General features: G+C 40.1%; 1 protein-coding gene across 1 annotated transcript; it reads left to right on the top strand.

Moving 5' to 3' along the window:
• Positions 1-14,523: 14,523 nt before the first annotated feature.
• Positions 14,524-20,898, top strand: LOC115805071 (H-2 class II histocompatibility antigen, A-U alpha chain-like). Its single transcript, XM_030765558.1, has 4 exons — positions 14,524-14,584; positions 15,183-15,434; positions 15,622-15,903; positions 20,771-20,898. Exons 1-4 carry the CDS (start codon positions 14,524-14,526, stop codon positions 20,896-20,898), a joined length of 723 nt encoding a protein of 240 aa, XP_030621418.1.
• Positions 20,899-23,811: the final 2,913 nt, after the last annotated feature.

Below are 23,811 nucleotides of genomic sequence, written 5' to 3'. Positions count from 1 at the left end.
TTAATAACTCAACTTAATGCTTCTTGTAAATGAAAACTGTAAAGTTTCAACTGCCTTTTTCTAAGACTGCCTGGTCATTCGTCATAATGTCATTTTTACTGGCTGGACCAGGAAATAGTAAACTAATAACCAAAAACAGAACGAGATCGCAATCTGAAAACAGTTACAATCGGGCCTGTTTAAATCTTGCTACTCAGCCACTGGTTGGCCAAGCCGAAAAGGGCACTCCGTTCCTGGTTGGCCAGGCTGGCACGAGGAGGCGGGACGTAACACCAGACCAGATGGAACTGACAGCCTTTCGCGCCACAGCTAGATACCTGGGGAGAGAGAGAGAGACACAGACGAAACAAGACACACAAATAAAACGCACAGTGGGCCGCACGAAACAGTTTGTTGGATTTTCTTGTGATTTTACAAGTAAAGGAACCGGAGCAACAGCACACTTGGAGAAAAGCTTTATTTGGTGGTGGTGGAATTCTGCAGCATGTCTGCTTGCGCCGAAGCTTAACTCAGAACTGTTACCATGATCGGCCTTTTATACCATGAAGCAAACAGACAATAGGTGTACAACGTTGCTTGATGCAAATCAGAATCTAGGTGTTAATGCTAAAGTCCCCTTTTGTCTGTGATGGATGCCATTCGCCCATTACCGGTTGTATTTTGCCTTAATCAGTTGCTCTTGGCTCCAACTGTAATGTGGCGCCAAAGCTGTGAAGCTTTCTTTGTATCTATGGTAATAAGACCATCAGGTTAAACAGTTCTCCTATCCTGAACCATGTCTGTTCAGATGTCACTATAATCTTACAAGTTGCACTCTCACATGTTCTATTTGTTCTCAGTACTGATTTTTCTGTATGGTCATCAGATTTTCTTTTCTTTTTTTTTTTTTTTAAATTTACATTACACAAGAAAATTTCTGAAAATTGTTGAAACCTGATGATGCCAAACGACTTAATGTGTCAGTGTGTCTAGTCCTATCATCACTCCCCGGTTCTCTTTCTCCCCCTCTGCTGGTCATTTTTATGTTAGGTTTAGTCACTTCCTGGTTTCCCTTTGTTCACCTGGTTATTCTATAATTAATTGCACCTTTTTCAGTTAATTTAGACTTGTTCCTAGTTTGTATGAATACCCCTGGTTTTCCTCTTTTGCTTTGTGTAAAACTGTTGTTACCTGATGTCTGTGTTGATTGAAATCTGTGAGTGCTGAGTCGTCTGAGTAGTTTGTTAAACCTGTGTTTTGTTCTTGGACTCTCATGTTTCCCTGGTTGTGCCTTGTTCAAATAAACTGAGATTTTCTCCAAATGCATTCAGTATCTCCTCCAGCTTGAGACACCTCTCCAGTTTAGTATTGAAATAAAAGAAACGTTAGGTATGTTATCTATGGTCATAAAGGTTACTTTCTATAACCTGGTGAGAGCGTTGTGCAGGGAAGATTCAGTACATTCCTTGATGACCTGAAAACTTGCCATCCATACATGCTTCTCACATATTGCTTTTACATTACAAATGGCTTTTTCCTCTGCTCATGAACGTGAAACAGGACCAAATTCAGACTCTGCCCTAAATTCATCCTGAGCCATGCCAAAGTTTGACCTGTCGTATCAATAGCATAGGTAATGTCCTAGTTAATCTTTCACTGTGAATATTAGACTGAATACCAATATCTTTTTGCTATAACCATAACCACATTTGAGAATCTGAACCTAGTTAAGTTACAGTTATTCTGAAAACTATTTATAGTTTAGTTCTCTGAGCAATGAACTAAGAAATTATTCAAAATAATTCAAACAACTCTTCATTACTATTAAAATGTATTAAATAATAGCGTTAAAGCAGCAAGGACAACAATGCTCTTCAAATCATCGAGCTCAGTTCTTCCAGCCAAAATATGACTGGATGTGGGAGTCTGGCATTATAGAAGCGTTGGCGATGACACGACTTTGATTCAGAAGCAGGCAAGGGCTTTGGCATCACTGATCTTCCGAAGTGATGAGACTGAGGGACGAGAGGAAGAGGGTTGAGTCAAGGATGCTCTTCAAATTTTCTTCAACGTGCTCTCTGACCAACTGGCTGACTGCTTGATAGCAAGGTGTTGGGTCTTTATCTGATTTGACAATAAGATGTCGCTATCCTTTTTGGGGTGCATCTGCTAAGGAAGAAATACCCCTTGAAGTTTGGAGACCGCTAATTAGAACTCAGTTTAAGTATTTTTAAATAACTTTCTCTAACTACAAAATCATTTCATAACACAAGTCTTATTGCTTCTGTGACATTTTGTGCTTTGAGAGACACCAAACATGGTTACTCTTGCTTTATGAATTAATTTAGAACTTCCAAAAAAGTTACTTAACTTTCCAGTATTGATTACAACCAGTCTGAAGGCACTCTATCTCAACAGGTACCAACTTTCCCCAGCACTCCTGCACCAATCTGGAGACCAAGAACATTTGTTACACTGTCTACACCAATAAAGAAATTAAAATGGAATTGCATTCAGTTGTATATTCCTGAAATCATTACTGCAATGACTGAACAAATTTGGCAAATTTGACAAACTTTGACAAATATGAATTTTTGCACTATTTTGTGCTGCCTTGCACTGTTTGTGTAGGCCAATGTAGTCTCAGTTAGTCCTGTGTAGTCTCATGTGGCTCTGTGTTGTTCTGTGTAACACCATAGTACTGGAGGAACGTTGTCTCATCTCACTGTGTACTAGCTGTGTATGGTTGAAATGACAATAAAGACTACACCTACGTCTATGAAATATGACAAATATGACTGATTTTACTAGTTAAATAAGTGCAGTACATGTTCCTCTCAGCACAATCACAATGTTTATTATCTGTAGTGTTCTCCATAGTGGTCTGAAAGATGATATGTCACATGAACCCACTTGGGTCACACAACCTTCTCTATTCCAGGCAAGACATTGCCAGAAAACACACATTCCTTCACATGTCAGCACACACACAAAAGAGTAGCTTTGTTTCTTGAAACAGATTAGCATAAAGCGACCTCCGTAGTGATTACTGAGCGTATCCTGTGTATATCTGTAACTTCCTTACTGTGTTCCGTGTTTATGTTTTACTTACTATCTGTTTGTTGTATCTACCCATCTGGAAGACATTAAAACTTTTCTTTAATTACATCTGCACTTGCGTCCTGCCTTTTTAGGATTGTGACAACAACCTTGGATAATACAAGGTCTCATTCTTGGTTTTGCCTTAGTTTTTCTAAGGAGAATGCTGGGAGCTTCACAGAATGCTTTGCCTGTTTCAATACGCAGAAGCATGAAGAATGAATAGCAGAGCTCTCTATGTCCACTTCATCTAGTCAGGATGGGCAAGGACTACACACTTTGACAGCTTTTCTTTAAGGGTGAGAAGACTGGAATCACATTGTCTGTCCAATCTGAGGGCTTCATTTTTCTAAAAATACCTGCATGCTGAACTGTTTTCAGCCTTTCCCTCATTCGTTGACTAGTCGCTAGGGCAAAAAGAGGCTTTGCTATAGAAGAGCAGTTTATTATGAAGAGTTGGCAACGCAACACCATCTATTCCAAGAAATGGGTTAATTCTTCTCACTGATGTTGTGCAGGGATCCTCATCCACAAGATCAGACTGTGATATCTGGGACATTCCCGCCACTTCATTTTGATCTGCTGTTACCCCACTGCTATCACTAATGTGTCCCAGTAACTTTACTGATGTGCACATTAAATGACACTTGAGGCTGTTCTGTTGCGGTCTCTAGAACACAACTTCCATTCTCTCAAGTGCCTCTCTCTCTCAGTTGTTGTGAACACCAATAAGTCATCCAGGTAGCAGAGTAAACTGTTAAAATTCAGATAGCAAAAAATGCTTCACATCATCCTCATAAACACAGTAAGTCTAGGCTATTACACAGAGCTTGTGGCATTCAGTCATACTCATGAAGACCTAGTGGGCTGATAAAAGCTGCATACTTCTTATTTTCCTCGTACACAGGGATGCAGACAAATCCAGAGATCAAATCTGGTACTTAAATAGGTGCTTAACAGGTACCAGAAGCACTTAAATAGGTGTTGACACCCAGTGCTATAAAACTGTCAGCCTGGTGTGGATATGTATGCACGTCCCTTATAGTCCTGGCGCTCAGTCACCTGAAGTGAACATGTATTCAAAGACTCCCATCTTTCTTCCATTACACAACTGAAAGGGGAGGGACACACACAACAAGTGCTCCAGTGCTCTAGCAACTCATCTAAATGAGAGTAAATAAAAAAGGTTGTGGCAAACAAACAAACAAACAAACCAATAAAACCCCGTTGTAATAACTTTTTCAAACCGTATGTACGTTCTCAAATTTTAAGTGTGGTGAAAGCTGCACTGGTATAGCAGCCTATAGGTGTGGCTTTCTATGCAGCTGCAACAGCTTTTCTGAGTGGTAAGTTATTTTCATCAGGATCCACCTGTCACTCACATGGGTACAGACCTTGATGAGTTCATCTACCAACATACTCCCTAGTGACAGTGGGACAGTACTTGGATGTCTCTCCCAGACATTTGGCAAGAAATGTGATGACCTTAATGAGTTAACTGTGCAAATATTGCTTGGCATTTCCTCAACCATCCACCATGCCAACTCATGAGGTCATGGGAATGGGAGGCATCTGGAGATGGCTGAGACCCACTGCGAGATACCTGTCTGCCATAATCATTGCTGTGTTTCATTTGATGAATATAACATGGCTCTGAGTTTGAGATCATCCTGCTGCCCAGGAAAAAGAAGGACTGCATTAAAGCAGTGTAGCCCATGCACATGAATTTCTTATATGCACTTTGGACATGTCTGATGTCCCCACAGCCAACTAAACCGACCAGTTCATTTAATCTGTCTTCTTGAGAAATCACATTGTCCTTTAGCATTATTTCCTCATTCAGTGTGTGCAAGACGTAGAACCACTGTGAAGTATCCCCTTCAGATGAAATCGATTTTTTATAGTGAGAGGTATATCGAATACCTCTGTAAGGTTTCTTTGCATTCTACACTACTAGCTGTGTGTTTTTACCCATGTCTGTACATGCATTCATACTGTTGTTCCAATTCTTAATTTTCGCTATAAAGGCTTTATTTTTCTATATATCCCCTCTCCAAATGTGGGCCCCTGAAACTTGTCCGTGATGGAATGGCTTACTCCAGACTTCTGTTTTGTACAGTAAAAGTCTTACTGAGAGAAAATGATGTTTTGCTGCTACCAGTGTACCTAATCCAATGCTCTGCCGGTCTACCACTCCATGTGGCGGGTGTGTGTCTGTGTAATGGAAAACAAAAATAAAACAGTGAAGACTGACTGCCAGTCCAACTGGTTTTTAATAACTGGCTTTATCCAGCTCATGGAGAAAAAAAGCTGTGGAAAGTACACAAAATGCAATTAATCTAATTCAGCCGGTTAAGGTCTGCTAAAAATCAATCTTAACTCTCCTTATTCATGAACAAAAAACTCACCAATAGAAAGAAATACAATGATTAACTTTGCATGTACATAGTTAAACTGCTGTAATAATAGCTACAACTGAGCATTCAGTGTACTAATAAAAAAATCAGAACACTCAATGTAGCTGCACAGATTACAGAAAGGCACCAGCTAATTACTATAGAATGTTGATTAAAGCGGCAAAGAATCCACCTTTACTCACAGCGAACACATTCAAGCATATTCATACATACTCAAATGCATTCACGCTATTAGACATCTGCACAAGAAAAAAATAATAATAGGAGTCTACCTGAGCAAGATAGCCCTTGACAAAATGCAAGTAATTCAAGTCCGCCATTTCTGTCCTCTTCACGTCAGCCCTCTCTAAGACAATGGGTAAAATGTGTTAAAAATGACTGTGGAAAATTAGTTTCATAATAGGCTAAAAGTGTAATGCATTCATGCAGTGCTTCTCCTCATTGAAAGTACAAAACTCCTCATAACCTACTTATATGATCTTGAAAAACGGTAGACAACCTTTCTTTATATTATTTTTACTAACTCTTACTAACTGTTTTTTTTTTTTAATTCGTTCCATGAGCTTAAGTTGAATGTCCAAATATACCCCTCCTTATTCGTGACCAAAACAGACTGAGGAGTATGTACAAGTACAGTGATGATATTACGTACAAGTTCAAAAACATTAAACAAATAACTAACGGAGAACATCCACAAAAACATTTTTGAACATCAATGTCTTGCATTAAAGGGAAAAAAATGTTGGGAGAATGATTTTCAGCAAAATTATTAAGCAAAGATTGAACCAGCTACAGCAGCTTTTTCAATTGTGCTAGTGATTGTAATTTCAGCAAGACATCAGATCTCAACAGGAAAACTGGTTAAATTAAAGTAGCACATTTCTTACTGATATTCTAAGCACTTGTTTCTATTGTCTTTTTCTGCTTATATTTTCCAACTCTGAATGACAAGGGGGGTATTTCAGAAAGCGGGTTTAGTGAAAACTCTGAGTTTGTTAACCCTGAGATGAAGGAAACTCTGGTTTTTTCCATTTCAGAAAGCGAGGTAACTCAAACTCTGGCTCAGTTACCGTGGTAATTGACTCTGTGAACCTAACCTGCTCGCTGGCAGGTTTACTTCAACAAACCCTGAGTTTCTCCCTAACTCCTCCCTCCAGCTGAACCTGAAGCATCTGTCTCCTTTCGTCGCTAACCCGATCGGTGTTGAAACCAAATTAATTCGCATAGCCTTACATCGGGAGAGGATTTTGAGACCCCGATTAGATGTATTATCATTCCCTGATGACTAACTAATCGAGCGTTATCATTTTTCATCACAATCTATCACTTATCCTAACAACTGCGGCCTACAACTCTAATATTACACACCGTGGACTTCTTGCTCTCAGATTGCTCTTCTTTTTTTTTTGCAGACGGGAGTTTCCTTTATAACACTGACGATGCCGAGTATATTGGGAAAGCAACTGTAACTGTAGAGCCGTGAAAAGTGTCCCTTGCACTTAAACGGCTACTGCACATTTTCCTAGTGTCAGACCTCTAAGGACCATCAAAGAGGAATTACAGGATTGCAGGTGCATGATGTAGAATCATTCAGTTAAAGGTAATGATATTTTAAATTATATCATGTTCATGACATTCTGCTGCGACTGCAGACTGGGATCAGTCGTTAGTTTTTATGTTGCAGCGTTTCCCAGTGTCATGGGCTGCATCGATGGCACACAGATCCCTATCACTGCTCCTTCAGTTAATGAAGTTGACTATGTGAATAGGAAGTCTTTCCACAGCATTAATGTGCAGGTACACTGTGTGATGAATGTGACAGAAGACCCAAATGCAGAGCTCTGATACTTTAATACAATCGTTCAACGAATCCAAATCAGAATCCTTAGGAGTAGTCAAGAAACACAAGCCAGGGTCAAAAATCCAATGGAGAGTTAACAGGAATCAGTACAAACAAATCCAAACACGAATGACAATGAGCAGGGTCAAAAAGGCAGGCAAAGGGTCAAACACAGGAACAGACTATCAGACACAATCAGCAAAAGTTCAACAGCGTTCAGTAGAGCAAGCTCAATACCTCACAAGGAGGTGCTTGCTACTGCAGCCCTTAAATCCCCCAGTGGTGATTAGGTGGATTTGCTGCAGGTGTGTCAAAACTCAGGAGACTCAGAGCGTGGGCGTGGCTGAACAGCGGATTGGCTGGGAGCAGGTCTGACAGTTTCCCCCCCTCCACAGGCGGCACCTGACGCCCCAGACCGCCTTCTGGGTGGGCGACCACGAGGCCGAGGAGCTGGCCGATCAGGGTGGGTGCGGTGGAAGTCCTCAATTAGCAAAGGGTCAAGGATGTCACGCGCTGGGACCCATGACTGCTCCTCAGGGCCATATCCTTCCCAATCCACTAGGTACTGTAGCTGTCCTCCACGGCGTCTGGAGTCCAGGAGTGCATGAACTGAGTAGGCTGGCTCGCCACCAACATCAAGAGGAGGGGGAGGATGGGTAGAACCTGCAGGTGGATTCATGGGGCTGAAGAAAACGGGCTTCAGTAAAGAAACATGAAAGGTTGGAGTGATTCGGTATCTGGGGGGTAGCTGTAGATGATACGTCACAGGATTAATACGTTTAATAATCTTAAAAGGACCTATGTACTTGGGACTAAGCTTTTTTGAGGGGAGACGGAGCTTGATGTCCCGTGTTGACAGCCACACCCGTTGACCAGGATGGAAGATGGGAGTGGGGCGACGGTGGCGATCTGCAAACCTTTTCTGACTTCTGATTGCTCTCTGGAGTTGTACATGAGCCGTCTCCCACACCTGACCACTCCTACGAAACCACTCGTCAATGGCGGGAATCTCACTGGATTCTGCTTCCCATGGAAACAATGGTGGTTGGTAGCCTAGAACACACTGGAAAGGGGTTAATCTTAGAGAGGTGTGAACAAGGGAGTTTTGGGCATATTCAGCCCATGAGAGATACGGACTCCATTCTGCTTGATTATTGGAGCAGTATTGACGCAGGAAACGCCCAATCTCCTGGTTAAGCCGTTCTGTCTGGCCATTAGATTGGGGGTGGTAACCTGAGGATAGGCTGACGCTGACCCCTAGGCGTTCGCAGAAGGCCTTCCAAACCCGAGAGGTGAACTGGGGTCCTCTGTCTGAGACGATGTCCTCTGGAATCCCATAAAACCTGAAGACTTGATTGAATATATACTCAGCCAACTCCATGGCCGTAGGAAGGCCTGACAGTGGGATTAGTCGACACATTTTGGAAAAACGATCCACAATGACTAAAATGGTTGACGGTGGTAAGTCGGTAATGAAATCCATGGCTATGTGTGACCAAGGTCTAGCTGGAATGGGCAAAGGTTCCAACATACCTGAAGGTAAGGCGCGTGAACTTTTGGACTGGGCACAAACTGGACAGGAGAGAACGAAGTCTTTGACGTCATCGGTAAGTGAGGGCCACCAGAACCTCCGGGAGATCAGTTCTTTTGTTCATGTTATTCCAGGGTGACCAGAGCTGAGAGAAGTGTGTACCCACTGCAGGAGTTGAGGACGGATGGTGGCTGGGACATGGGTCTTGTCAGGTGGTGAATCTGGTGGTCCTGGGTCTGTGCCAATAGCATCTTGTATGGCATCCATTATCTCCCACCTGACTGGTGCCACCACTGAGGACGATGGTATGGTGTCTGGAACTGAAGACCTGTTTGGAGCTTCAAACTGTCTGGAAAGAGCATCTGCTTTGATATTTTTTGTACCCGGACGGTACGTGACAGTGAAATTGAAACGAGTAAAAAACAGGGCCCACCTGGCTTGTCTTGGGTTAAGTCTTCTTGCTTCTCGAATGTATTCAAGGTTCCTGTGATCTGTTAGCACAACGAATGGGTGAATAGCTCCCTCTAGCCAATGTCTCCATTCTTCCAGCGCTAGTTTGATGGCCAGTAACTCCCTGTTCCCTATATCGTAGTTTCTCTCTGCTGAAGACAGTTTGTAGGAGTAAAAAGCACAGGGATACAACTTAGAAGGAGTACCATGGCGTTGTGATAAAACTGCACCCACCCCTACCTCAGATGCATCCACTTCCACTACGAATGGTAGAGCTGGGTCAGGTTGCTTCAGTACAGGTGCAGTGGTGAATAACTCCTTCAGATGCTGAAAAGTAGTACGGGTCGAATCATTCCAGTGGAGTGTCTTTGTCGCCTTTCGAATCATTGCTGTGAGAGGTGCAGCTTCTGAGCTAAAGTTCCGTATAAAGCGTCGGTAGAGGTTTGCAAAGCCCATGAACCTCTGTAACTCCTTTACTGTCCTTGGTTCTGGCCAATTGCGAACAGCAGAAACCTTGCTGTCATCCATTCGAACTCCGTCAGGACCCAGCACATACCCTAGGAACGGAATGGTAACTTGATGGAACTCACATTTCTCTGCTTTTGCAAACAAGTGATGTTCTCGGAGCCATTGAAGCACCTGCTGGACATGCTGAATGTGTTGAGAGAGACTGGAAGAGTAGATAAGGAGGTCATCAATATATACTATCAAGAATTGGTTAATCATATCATGGAAGATCTCATTCATGAAAGACTGGAATACTGCCGGAGCATTGGCTAGGCCATATGGCATTACTAGGTACTCATAGTGCCCTCTAGTGGTGATGAAGGCTGTTTTCCATTCATCTCCTTCACGTATGCGGATGAGATTATATGCACTTCTGAGGTCTAATTTGGTGAATACATTGGCTTTTCGGACTTGCTCTAGGGCTGCAGGGATCAATGGGAGTGGGTAACGGAACTTTACCGTAAGATTGTTCAAGCCTCGGTAATCAATGCAGGGACGAAGTCCTCCATCCTTCTTTTCTACAAAGAAAAAACTAGATGCTGCAGGGGATGTAGAAGGGCGAATTATTCCCTGTTTCAAAGCCTCATCAATGTACTGATCAAGAGCTTCTGATTCAGGAATGGAAAGTGGATAAATTTTACCTCGTGGTGGTGATGACCCAGGCAATAGGTCAATGGCACAGTCCCATGAACGGTGTGGAGGAAGAGTGGCTGCCCCCTTCTTGCTGAACACATCCAAGAATTCTTGGTATTCGGTGGGGACCTTCTCCGGCTTGACTGTATTAGGACTCTCGATTGAAGTTGAACGACACGGAAGTGCTAGGCAGGAGGAAAGGCAATGCGAACTCCAGGACTGAAGTTCTCCCTGACTCCAAGAAATGACCGGATCATGTAAGCACAGCCATGGATGACCAAGTACCAGGGGATCTTTGGGGGATGTGATAACTAACAACTGCAAGTGCTCATGATGCAGTGCGCCGACTTGTAACTGTAGAAGGGAGGTTTGCTGGGTCACTGTTCCCTTCCCTAAAGGTTGACCATCCAGTGAATTGATGTACAGGGGTGGATTAATGGACCGTAATGACACCTTTAGTTTTCGGGCCAGTTCTTCGTCGATAAAGTTGCCTGCAGCACCAGAGTCCACTAGCGCTGTGAGGGATAATGATTTAGATCCACAGGAAATCAGGACAGGTACAGAAAACTGTTTGGCAGAAACATTTAGGAGGGCGGATACTCTTACCCGAGTGTTAGGCAGGAAGTCCCGTCTAGGGGGGCGCACTGGGCATTCTCTCCTTTGATGACCAGCTTCCCCACAGTAATAGCATAACCTGAATTGGTATCGCCGTTGGCGTTCTTCATTGGTCAGTGGAGCTCGGCCCAGCTGCATTGGCTCAGGCTCAGTGGTAGTGGAGGAAACAGAAGGCCGTGGTGGTATCACAGGGTTAACTGCAGGTAGGGAGTGAGTTACTGGAAGGGTTGGCTGTAATCCCTGGCGATCACGCAAGAGGTTATCAATGGAAATGGACATTTGGATATACTGATCAAGGCTTGATGTATTTCCCCGGCAGGCGAGCTCTGTCTGAAGATTAGCATTCAGTCCCCGACGATATACGATGAGAAGTGCTGGTTCACTCCATCCACTCCCTGCTGCTAGGGTTCTGAATTCGAGGGCATAGGCAGCTGCAGAACGATTCCTCTGATGTAGTTCACATAATTGATTACCTATATCACGCCCTGAGGCAGGGTGATCAAACACTTGCCTAAACAATGTTAGGAAGTCATTTTCTGAATTTAAAACAGTGCTATTTTGGTGCCATAGTGCAGTTGCCCAATCTAGTGCCCTTCCAGTTAGTAATGAAATTGCAAAGTGAATTTTATCCGATTCAGACAAGAACATATGGGGGTTGTGATTGATGTACATGGAACATTGCATGAGGAAGCCCTTGCACTTATCTGGATTGCCGTCATATCTTTCGGGAATGGCGATGATTGCTGGAGAACTTGGACCTCTACTTGAACTGGGCGCTGACTCAGGGTGAGCAGAAGCAGTCGAGGGTTCTGGTATAGTTGGGCGCTGTGCAGGAGAGTGCAACAGCTGCACCAACTCTTCTAACCTCTTCTCTTGTTGACTCAGAAGCTCCCGAAGCTCCGCTGGATCCATTTTAGGTGAGGTATTCTGTGATGAATGTGACAGAAGACCCAAATGCAGAGCTCTGATACTTTAATACAATCGTTCAACGAATCCAAATCAGAATCCTTAGGAGTAGTCAAGAAACACAAGCCAGGGTCAAAAATCCAATGGAGAGTTAACAGGAATCAGTACAAACAAATCCAAACACGAATGACAATGAGCAGGGTCAAAAAGGCAGGCAAAGGGTCAAACACAGGAACAGACTATCAGACACAATCAGCAAAAGTTCAACAGCGTTCAGTAGAGCAAGCTCAATACCTCACAAGGAGGTGCTTGCTACTGCAGCCCTTAAATCCCCCAGTGGTGATTAGGTGGATTTGCTGCAGGTGTGTCAAAACTCAGGAGACTCAGAGCGTGGGCGTGGCTGAACAGCGGATTGGCTGGGAGCAGGTCTGACACACTGACTATTGTCTTACAATAACAAAGACAATACATCACAATATACTGCAACAAATATATCTCATTCTCTGCACTGTCAAGATCATATGTAATGCAGTGCACTTTATCACAAATGTTGAAGCCAGTAGCCCAGCTCTGTGCATGATATACGAATGTATTATTAGTGTACCCTGAGCAACAGATTTGCACATGGTAAGTAAAGCTTTGCACAAATACCATTCCGTGTCTCCCTCTTTTAGCGCTACAAAAATGAATGCAACTCTGGGCGGAAACAAATATTGTCGTGTTGCATAAGGTTATCGAAACAATGCCATGGGGAATGCAAACCATAATCAAAACTAAAGGTGGTCCACGAAATATTAGAGTGAGCGACTTTTTTTGGCCAGGCAGTGTATAACTTGCATTGACTCAGTAACAGGAACACACACAAACAGGAGTTCACAAGCTGAACAGATTGTTGACTTCAAGGAGGTTGTGAAAGAGAAGCATCTAAAGACAGGCAAACATGGACTACTGTAAATCTGACAAGATAAACGTGTAAACGTAGATCACACAGACAAACAGATGCATACGCACACACAAGCCCACAGTATTTGTGACAAATGTCATTATTAAGCCACAGTGTGTTGCTGTAAACTTATATATTTCTCTAAATAAATAATCTGACTCTGAATCTGTCAACTCAACTTCTGCACATTCCTCTGAGAATATAATCTCTCAGGGGATTGTTGACACAGGCAGACATGACTCAGATTCCTAGGAACCCATGACTGAAACCCATTAATACACAGGTAGAATTTTGCCAACATACCGAGACATACTGTAACTCAGGGCACAAATTGTGTGTCAGCTTAAGAGACTGTAAGGTAGAAAAATGTATTTCAGTTTAAGAGATTTGTAAGGCATAATAGAATAAAGTAGTGTGGACCATCTATATCAGCAGCACCAAAACATTGTGTTCTTATGGGCCAAAATGTCATTTGAAAAATGAGTCAAAGGCTAAGCTTTAAGGACTTTTAGGCTTTCAGGTTATTAGTCTTGTTCTTTCTCATTTCTCCTAATGGTTTAAACAGAGGGGTAGCATATTTCATGTCATAAATTGCTGCAGATGAGACAAATTTCCTGCAGTTTGATACAGAAACAGAAAGCCTAAAGGCAGTGGCGTTACCAGGATACCATAGTGTATGCTGCATTGCATCTTTGCAATTTCTAATTTGATGCAATCAAGACTGTCAAAATACAGACACCAGAGCTGGAGAGCTGGAGCATTCAAAGCATCAGTGGGACATGAGCATATTTTCAGCATCTAGGGTAGCCTACTTTAGATGGTACTACAAAGATATTGTGAGTAAAAATCAAGTGACCCACTTGTTCAGTTCTCTCTCTGTTTTTTGGCATAACGTGGACGGTGTTGGGTAACATTCTGAGAGCCAAAAGAGACGGGGGGCAAATGCCCCCCTGCAACTACTGGCGCCCCTGCAGCTGATTCTGTAAATCTGCTCAATTTTGGAAAATTTTGTGGATGACTGAATTACAGGGAGATTGGTTATGGATGAAACTCAGGTTCGTTAAAAGCTATAAATTCAATTCCATGAAAAGTCTCCTCCACAGGCTACTTTATGCTTCATTATTGTGGATCATAATGTGCGTCACACTTTTACAGGTTCTTCTCATGAACTATGGTAATCAAGGAGAAAAATCAGAAATCAAGGAGAAAAATCAAATCCTACTGACAGTTTTAATCACATTTTATTAACATTTGCAACTGTATCCTCAGGTTATATTTGTCATATACACAAATAAACTCATAGCTGAGTACTATCTGTGTTAGTGGAATCAGTGATCTAAACTATTGTTTTAAAAGCAAATGCACTCTTGGAAATCTGAAATACACCAAGTGACAATTTGGCACTGTTCAGTGTTCGACCAAATTTGAAACGAAACTTACCTAGACACAACAGTGTCAGAGTGAAACTAGTAATCTTACTGGATTACATAAATAAGAGGCTACAGCATGACAGAAGAAAGGTATACAGACTCAGTACTCGGTGAGTATTCACTGTGGGTGCAATCTGTCTACTCTACATACATTCTTTGGAGTTTGTTGAAACATGAGGCTCCACATCTTCATCCTTGCAGTTCTCACTGCTGTAATTTGCACAAGAGCTCAAAGTGAGTCAATGTCAATGTTTTATTATTTTATTACTTTTAATAGATATTCACTGAGTTGTGAATAAGGATAGGTGCTTTATTATTATTATTATTATTATTATTATTATTATTATTATTATTATTATTATTATTATTATTGTTATTTCTTTATTTTTTTGTTTTTGTTTTAATGTGTTTTGTTGGTTTTCGCCACAAACCCTAAAAAACACAAAAATACTGCATAAATATTTAGTCAGTGGCGATTCAAAGTTGTTGTTTGTATGACTGACATCCTACCTGATAATTTAGAACAGGAACTACCCTGCCATATTATCAGACTGTCCGATAAGTTAAATAAATAAACACGTATAAAGTCTCAAAAGGTACAGTCTTTTTCAGCTAATCCAATTTTAAGATGAAGAGGGTATTCAATGCCCAACAATCCAAACATTGTTTTGGAAATGAACATGCCAGACTGCATGTTATGAGGTATTATAAAGGGGTAAAAAAAAAACTTAAATGGCAAAAACTAGCTAATAGAGACAAAGTTCAAAATATTAAAATGGATTTTTCAAACAACTAATATTCATGCTATATTGTGTCTTTTCATCTCTTTCAGTCAAACATGTGGACATTGAAATGAGTGCATGTTTGGAAGAAAAACATGTAGAGGATCTGTATGAACTTGACGGTGAGGAAATGGCTCATGCCAGCTTCACAGAAAACAAAATGGTGATGACACTGCCTGACTTTGCAGATCCTTCTACTTATGAAGATGGAACTTATGAGTCAGCGGTGCAAAAACAACAAACCTGTCTACAAGGCTTGAAAATTTATAAACACAATTACAACAACCCAACAGAGGCAAAAGGTGAGTCCTGAGCACATTGTACTGTGTAAAACAAAGAAACGAGCACATTTAAAGATAAGCCTAACAAGTTGAGGTTGATATTGTGCAAATGACGAGCATATTTAAGAACCAAATGTATTTAGACATGATCTATACATTACAATTTCTTAAACTAAGTGCCTGATGAAACGAACGACTGTACTCCTAGATCCCCCCCGCAGCTCCATATACCCAAAGGATTATGTGACACCTGGCGTGATGAACACGCTTGTCTGTCACGTTACTGGGTTCTACCCTCCTGAGCTCAGAGTAAAGTGGACAAAGAACAATGAGGATGTGACAGAAGGTGTGACCATTAGTCAGTTTCGATTCAATGAAGATGGCACCTTTAATGCATTTTCCACACTGAGCTTCACTCCAGAGAAGGGGGACATCTACACCTGCACAGTTGAACATCGGGCCCTCCAGGAACCCCTAATAAGAGAATGGGGTGAGTCTATGACTTTGTTTGAAATGGCATTCATGCATAGTGATCAGCATAGACAATAGTTACGGATTATACTTCACAAAGTTTGTATCTTTTGCAAGAGATTACCGATGCACAGATCTAATATCTTGAACTTTGATATCTGAAAGCTTAATTGGAAAAGTAGCTCAGGAAAGAGTGGTTTCCAAAAGCAAATCGTGAAAAAGAGCTTGCTGGCAATCAACAATTAACTTAAGCAATTAACTTAATCATTAACTGTACAGTTAAAATCTCTGTCAGCCTCAGGTTGGATCTTTACTCTCTTGAACAATGCATGCACTACAGTCCTGTGTATAGTTAGTTCTCTGTCAGAGTATTCAGGTAACACAATTTGTAGGCAAAATAATCATAATTAAAATCACAATATTTGCCACCAAAACTCAATTATTTATTATCAAAACCCTCAGAATTGGCTAAAAGCAGTGGTATTGCCCAGGTCTATAATTTGGAGCTTAAGGCCTGAATGCTTTGTACATAGCCCTGACTGTGTTTTTTCACAAAAGTCTGAAAATGAAAACGATACATTTTGCCATCTTAACATTCGTTGCAATAAACCCTGAAGCACTAAACATCTTGTCTTTCAATGAAACACGCAATCTACTGCTATGTAGGCTACACTGCGCAAAGCAGCGGTCTACCAATCAGTATCATGCAAATTCTTCTCTGCTGGCTTTTTGTTGGCCAACAATGAATTAATAAAGTTGTAGATGAGGCTAACGCTTGCTCTACTGTTTCCTAAAACACCTAGGCTAATGTACATGAGCCATGCCAAAGATGTAAATGTCCATGATTGCACACACTGAACTTGTATCCACATTTAACCCATCCAACACACCAGTACTGAACACACAACAGATGTGGGAGCATTCCTCTGCACCCAGGGAGAATTAGGGTTAAGTGCCTTGCTCAAGGGCACACAGCTGTGGATGTTGGGCCTGGGAATCGAACTGGCAACACTCCAGTCACAAGCCTGGTTCTCTAACCTTTAGACCACGGCTGCCCAAGGATGGCCAACCATTAACATCTTTATTTTTGTTAATGTTAATAGCAAGTGGTCCTACATGATATTCGTTGAAAACAGCCAAATGTAAATTAAAGTATAACAGCATATTATCATGTACAGACTTTTTACATGGCAGATAACGCAACTTAGCAATGAAATAAAAATAGAAATATCAGACGTGTTAAATTATTTTGTTTCATTTGTTTCATTTAAGACAATGATATAAATATTTTCTTAGAGTAGCATGGTAACAGCAGAGACAGAGAAAGACGAGCTGCAAAGAGAAGAGCCAGTGGATCACAGCTTGATCTTTAAACAAGTTTATAAATGTGACTGAGAGAGACATTAAAATCATTTGATTTATATATAAATCTTATATACTCTTATAAGAATCTTATACATTCACTAGTAGTACACTAGTGATTTCAGAGTTAGGGACTGATTCCGTCCCGAGTTACATTGCATTGTAAAAATGTATGCAGTCTACTGTGAGATTCTTTGTAGAGGTGTGTTAACCAGTTGGCATGACACGTCCCAGCAATGCACAGATATCATTATTTTGTGCTTGTTAACTCAAAAATCTTTGATCTAGGCTATTAAGTTTATTCCAACTTGCTTAAAAATAATACATTTAGCTGTCAAACTTAGCTGACATTTCTCCCAGGGAAGGACTTCCTGGACCAATCTATACTGTGCTGGGGTTAGCCCTGAATGTCTTGAAATTCTGCAAATGCCGCTGATTGCAAGTGCAAAATGTAAAAGCTGTAAGGCAAACAAGATTCTCTAGATAAATTATCATTCATAAGATTACTGATACAATTTATTATTCTTTTGACTAAACCTTAATAATAATACGGTGTTCTGGAGAGCTTGGTTCATAAAACCCAGCCACAGCAATAAACAGCATTTGCCGCGTAGTGCGAGAGATGGCTGACAGCCACAGAGATCAGATTCAGATACAGCTAAGGGGAAAACAATTGTCTACTGGAGTGCCTGAAGTATGGCGTATGGTGTTAATAGTATCAACAGTCATCAATGTCTTAAAAACTCTGTATATCTGTGTAATAAAAGGAGAATAGACAAATTTGATTCTTCAGCCTCCACCTTTAGGTATTTGTTACGGGTCCCATCTTGTGGGACTGGCACGACATGTATTAGGGTCCTCATAATACAGGGAATAAATGATTGGACAGGGAGACGTGGTTTTACCGCACGGGATCCTCTTGAGTAATGTTTATTTAACATATTTTCAACAAGTGCAGTGCTTGGGTTCTTCTTTATCTCACTGCATACTCAATGTTCTTCCTTACATGTATCAAAAATATAATTTCACCTTATTTCCATTAGCAAATAAATACAAAAATATTTCAGATAAAACACAATCACTTGTCATATTTTCACACTTGGCATGCGTACGTGAACACAGAAAATGTCTACAACGTAGGGCTGCAACTGAGGACTATTTTTTTATCGATTAATCTATCGACTGTTTTACCGATTAGTCAATTAATCTAAACAATTAATTTTCCTCCAGAAAATCAAATAGACCATTTCGTTTAAGTTCATTTTATTTTGACAACAGCAAATATTCTATAATGCAGCACAAAATAATCAGATAAGGTACATGTCCCAACAAACCCAACGCACACAAACACACACACTGGCACTGTCAATCAGCGTAGAATAAGCCCAGAGTGTATTTAGCAGCTACAAGGACAAAAGATATTAAAAAGCTCTCCCTACGAATGGTAATTTATTGAACATAAATAGACAACATTTACACTGGTTTTACTTTTTCTGGCAGTGCATCATCCAGAATAGCGCCTGTGTGTTTTTTCTTCAGGTGTTCATGCATAGCACTAGTGCTGCTGTGGTACGCCACCAAAACTTTGCATAGTGTAAAAACCCCATTTTTGTTTTGTGATAATGTGAAGCAATTTTTTTTTATAAGACAGCCACCACCACCCCTCTTCAGAGAACAACTTTATTTTTATTTTTCTCTAGCGCAAGTTCAATACCTTCAGTGAAGCTGCTCTGTACCCACCCACCCACCAAGCCTAACATCATGATAATACCCGAATAGACAGACAGACAGAGACGAAACATGACAAGAACAAGCAGAAGGACAGACAGGAAATCGAACACACAAACCTGATTGGACATGATGAGACATGACAAGCCCAAGCAGATGGATAGACAGACAGACAAACAGACTGACGTGACAGGTCATGACAAACATTTCATATAATGGGTTGTATGGAAGTTACTGGGGAAGTTTATGTGCTGATGTAGGAGCTATGAGATCAGAGTGTAAGATGATCAAAGGTAGGAAGCAAGATTTTGGTAAGGGTTTGTAATGTGTGTGTGTGTGTGTGTGTGTGTGTGTGTGTGTGTTGGAGTTGGTGGGGTTAGTTTACAGGTAAATCTAATGAGATGATAAAGGGGCCCCAAATTTTTTTCAGAATGTGATGTTTGGTGCTAGAATGTAATTTTTTCCATGGATATGTAATCTTTGAGGAGTGCTCCCATACATTCGAAGCCTTGCGTCTTTGGAAACTTTTACACTGAATCTCTTTTGCAACTGAGTCGGATTCTGCTGCAGCTGCCATGATTTTTTTAAACTCTAGCGTTGACTGGAGCCAACCAGTGACAGGAGCCAAAGAGGACTGACGTCATACATAGACCAGTTACGTAGTGATATTGAAGAAAAACATTTGTCATAATGAATTGAAGCGTTTTAGAAATCAAAAAGGTAAATTCATAAAACAAACAAACAAACAAACAAACAAACAAACAAAACGATGTATCAATTAAAAATATTGATGTCAGCACATTTTCAGCGTTGACATAATTGATTACGCCGACTAATAGCAACAGTTCTAGGATAATCTCAACAGTTTCCTTTCAATATTTACATGATCAACAGGTGTTTTAGTAGGAGCTAATGAAACCTGAAATAACATGTATGAAGAGAATGTGTGATGTTCGCCTGCATTAAGCTACACTCGACAGGCAGTACTTTGATTGCACTTGGAAGAAAACTCCTTGTTCCATTAAAATAACCTTTCTACTCCAACACACAAACTCAGTTAAAGTTATTTAAGTTCATACAACAACTTACATCAGCACATTAGTAAGCTGATAATATGGAGAATAAATGACCAGACAGGGAGACACGGTTTTACTGCATCCTCTGAATAATGAGAGGAGATCGCTACTTGCGCATATAAAAACTCACAGGCAATACACAATCTCGTTGCTGACCCCTACTGTTGAGGAGTAAGTGTAGTAAGTGCATTTCCACAGCTAGATACTGACACATGCATAATAAATGCATAGCAACCCCTTCTTAAAACAAAGTTAGACAGATTACATTACAATCAATTCTTAAGCAGACCAAAAAAAACAAAAACAAAACATCACTATAAATGTAATCACACATTAGTAAGCATCACACATTCAAACAGTAATCTTAATATTGCCAGTGGTATTTAATACAGTTATTTTCAAGATTAAGGCAGCTGTATTAAATATACTGCTGCTCTGGCCTGTTGTTTCCTGAAATATACACACAGTTTAATCATGCTATACCCATGCTTTGATATGATGAATGCATGATTTGTGGCCTCACTTCTATTGTTTATTATGTACAATCTTTTCTGTTTGTCCTCATTAATGCTTGGAATCACCTTAGAGGCTACAGTATATTGCCAAAACTTTGATAGGCTGGTTTAAAAAGCACCAATATTTCCAACTACATATTACCACCAGTAAAAGTCAGCTTACAACATGACTTGTCACATGTACTTGTGTATGTGTATTCCATAGATGCAGATGATGAGATTACTGTGCCCAGTATTGGTCCATCTGTGTTCTGTGGAGTGGGTTTGACTGTAGGGCTGCTGGGAGTGGCAGTTGGAACATTCTTCCTCGTCAAAGGCAACAGCTGTAACTGACACTGCAGGTAAAAATATTGTGTAGTGGAGTGTGTTCCTGAAATACCTCTACCAGGACACTGGGCTTTTAAGAATACTGTATGAGTGCATATAAAAAATGTCAGTCTGTAACACAAAGTTACAAAGTCTCAGCCACCTCCTGCCACAAAGGTGGAAAAAACATACCAGCATTTTCAGTAGTTAGCTTGAATGCATTCTATAGCCCATCCAGCAGCCAGTGTACACAAGCAATAGTAGAAAATGCCTTGCAAATTAAAATCAAACATGACTACTTTTGTAACCTTTATTTGACAGGGAATACAAAATTCAATTAAATAGTCATTTTCTTTGTATCTGTAAGGAACACTAAAGGCAACAAATTATCTTCCCATAGGGTGCATACCAGTTATACATAGACAGAATCTGGCTCATAGATTCTGTGATCCAAATGTATTTGCAAAACATTTTAATTATGCAGATAGTGCTCCACTGATCTGCAGGACTCTGCAGGAACCAAGCACGTGGTCACTCTTCCATACTTCTTTGAATAACAAAGCTTTAATGACTGAGGTGGAACAGTTGTTGTTCTGTGTTGAAAGCAGCAACAGCAATATTTCAGTATATTAGGATTCCACAACAAGTTTCTATAAATTATTCATGTGCCATCAACAAATGAAGTGCATGACTATTGTTAAATGTCATTCTCTGCGCTATAACAATCATTAAATAATGTTATGCTGGTTATGGAAATGGAGATTCATCATGATCAAACATTCAGTGTGATCACACAGTGTATTGGAGAAAATCAGAGGTAATCAGCCAAAAACAGCACAATTACAAATGAGACATTGTGAAATCCATTGTATTTTAATTGCAAATTTAACAGCACAACAAACAAGAGCATCATAGATACTGATTTAAAATTGATTTGTGCAGAACATTTGTTCAAAAAACAGCTCTTGCATGTCAAAAACTGATTGAAAAATACAACAAAAAAATCTTCCAATGACAGGCTTCATTTTTATATCTGAATGGTCAGAAATTAAATATTCTAACTATTTCTCCTCTGAAATGGAAATAGACCCATTAAATGGCAGAATTATGAGGAAGAATCCAAAGGTAATTAGTCTTTTAGAGGTGGATCTTTGTTCCATCTAACTCATGAACTACCGTCTTCCCCAAAAATGGATTATCAGTAGATGACTGCAGTTCACTATCCTTTTGATATGCCAGTGACAAGACTGGTCTATGTGAGTAGATGAATTTGTTTCTCCCAGCACAAGTCCATTGCTTCTTCAATACAAATGACAGAGAGAGAGACTGCCATTACATATGACTAAATTAAACAGTGATTTTTTTTTACTTCTCTCCAAAAAAGAGAGGAGACTATTATTGCTATAAATGCACACAATGACACGACTCACAGTCTGAAGAATTGTTTACTCAAGGACTTATGATTGACAACTGCAAATTAATTCGTTTCAGGGTGTGGTAAGATTAGGTGTTAGACCTGTACTGTGTTCAGTGTTTAGACCACCTTTAAAGGAAGTTTCAATGGACGGTTTATAAATTTGACAATGTTTCCTATGCTTGTTAAGTATCCATAATATAATCTATATCTATCTATATCTAATATACAGTCGACAGTCAAAACTAAAGCCCTGTTTCCATGTAATGTGAAATATGTCTAACTCTCCTTTCACTCAAAGAGAAAGCACAGTACTTGCCATTTGTACCTTTATAGATAAAGGTATTTTGCTTGAAACAGATTGTCCATTCATGATGTAGCTTTACTGCCAACATAGCTTTATTTCACAGGTATATGCCTTCAGTGTTCTTGTGTGGCCAGCTCATCTTGACTCCAGTTATTGCTGGCATCTATATTTGTAATATTAGGTGTGTGCATTTATTAAGATTGGATTTGCTTATTTTAAACAAGGGCCTTCCATGGAAAAGTAAATGGTAAGGAGTTATGATTAAATATACTTTTGTTGGCTCCATTGCCAGTAGCTGCAGAAAAATGATATAGTTTAAAGCATTCCTCACTGTTTCAGTTGGCATTAAAGGGTGAACCTATACAGCTGTGAAACTAAAATAAGATGCCTATGTATATGATGCAAATATATTACTCTTTCATTACAGATTTGTGTTTCCAGACTTCCTTGTCTACTGTCAAGTCTCAACTGCTAGCAAAAGCCTCTAAGTAGTGTTTCAATGTCCAAGGCCTGTCGCTTTTGGGGGGAAATAAACATTTTTCTTACAATGTCAAATTGCGTATGGGTCGTCAAGATGAATACCTAATGTCTGAAAAACAATTAGAATTGGATAATTTTTATACTACAAAATAAGATTTTTCTGAAAAATGTTAATGTCTTGAATTTTTGCCTTAGGAAATATGTGAGAGTATAGACTTTTTAATCAGCTGTTCAGTGATTCATTCTGTAGATCAGACTAAGAAGCATTTAATGTCTGCATTAACAACTGTCTTCTTGTATGCAGATGTTATTGTATAAAATGATTCCTTTTTGTAATTTGACTGTAATTTGCCTCACAACCAAAGAATTAAAATAGTGTCAGGTTTCAAGTGATTGCATCTGTGTTTTATGGAACGAACATTTTAGCTAACTTAAAAGTTTCCACTGAGTGACATGTGTCTGATGAATCAGATGCATTCATACCACCTCCTCCATCTGCTCCTCCTGTAAACCTTGATGGAAAAAACAGCAAACTGCAAAACACTATACATTTTCGAGTATTTTGTCATAGGGTGGTTAAAAAGAATCTCTCAAAGATGCAATGTCATTATCAAAATATTTATCATAATTCAGGGAGACTGAGGTAGACCTAATAACCAGGTGTCTGGGAAAAATTTTTTTAAAACAAACAATGATGACTACTTATTGTGTAGACGCTGATACTTGGTCAAGGTGAACC

The sequence above is a fragment of the Chanos chanos genome, chromosome 1, assembly GCF_902362185.1.
Source record: "Chanos chanos chromosome 1, fChaCha1.1, whole genome shotgun sequence".
Taxonomy (NCBI): Eukaryota; Metazoa; Chordata; class Actinopteri; order Gonorynchiformes; family Chanidae; genus Chanos; species Chanos chanos.
Note: the sequence above shows the minus strand (reverse complement) of the source record. Positions and strands in the feature narration are given on the sequence as shown.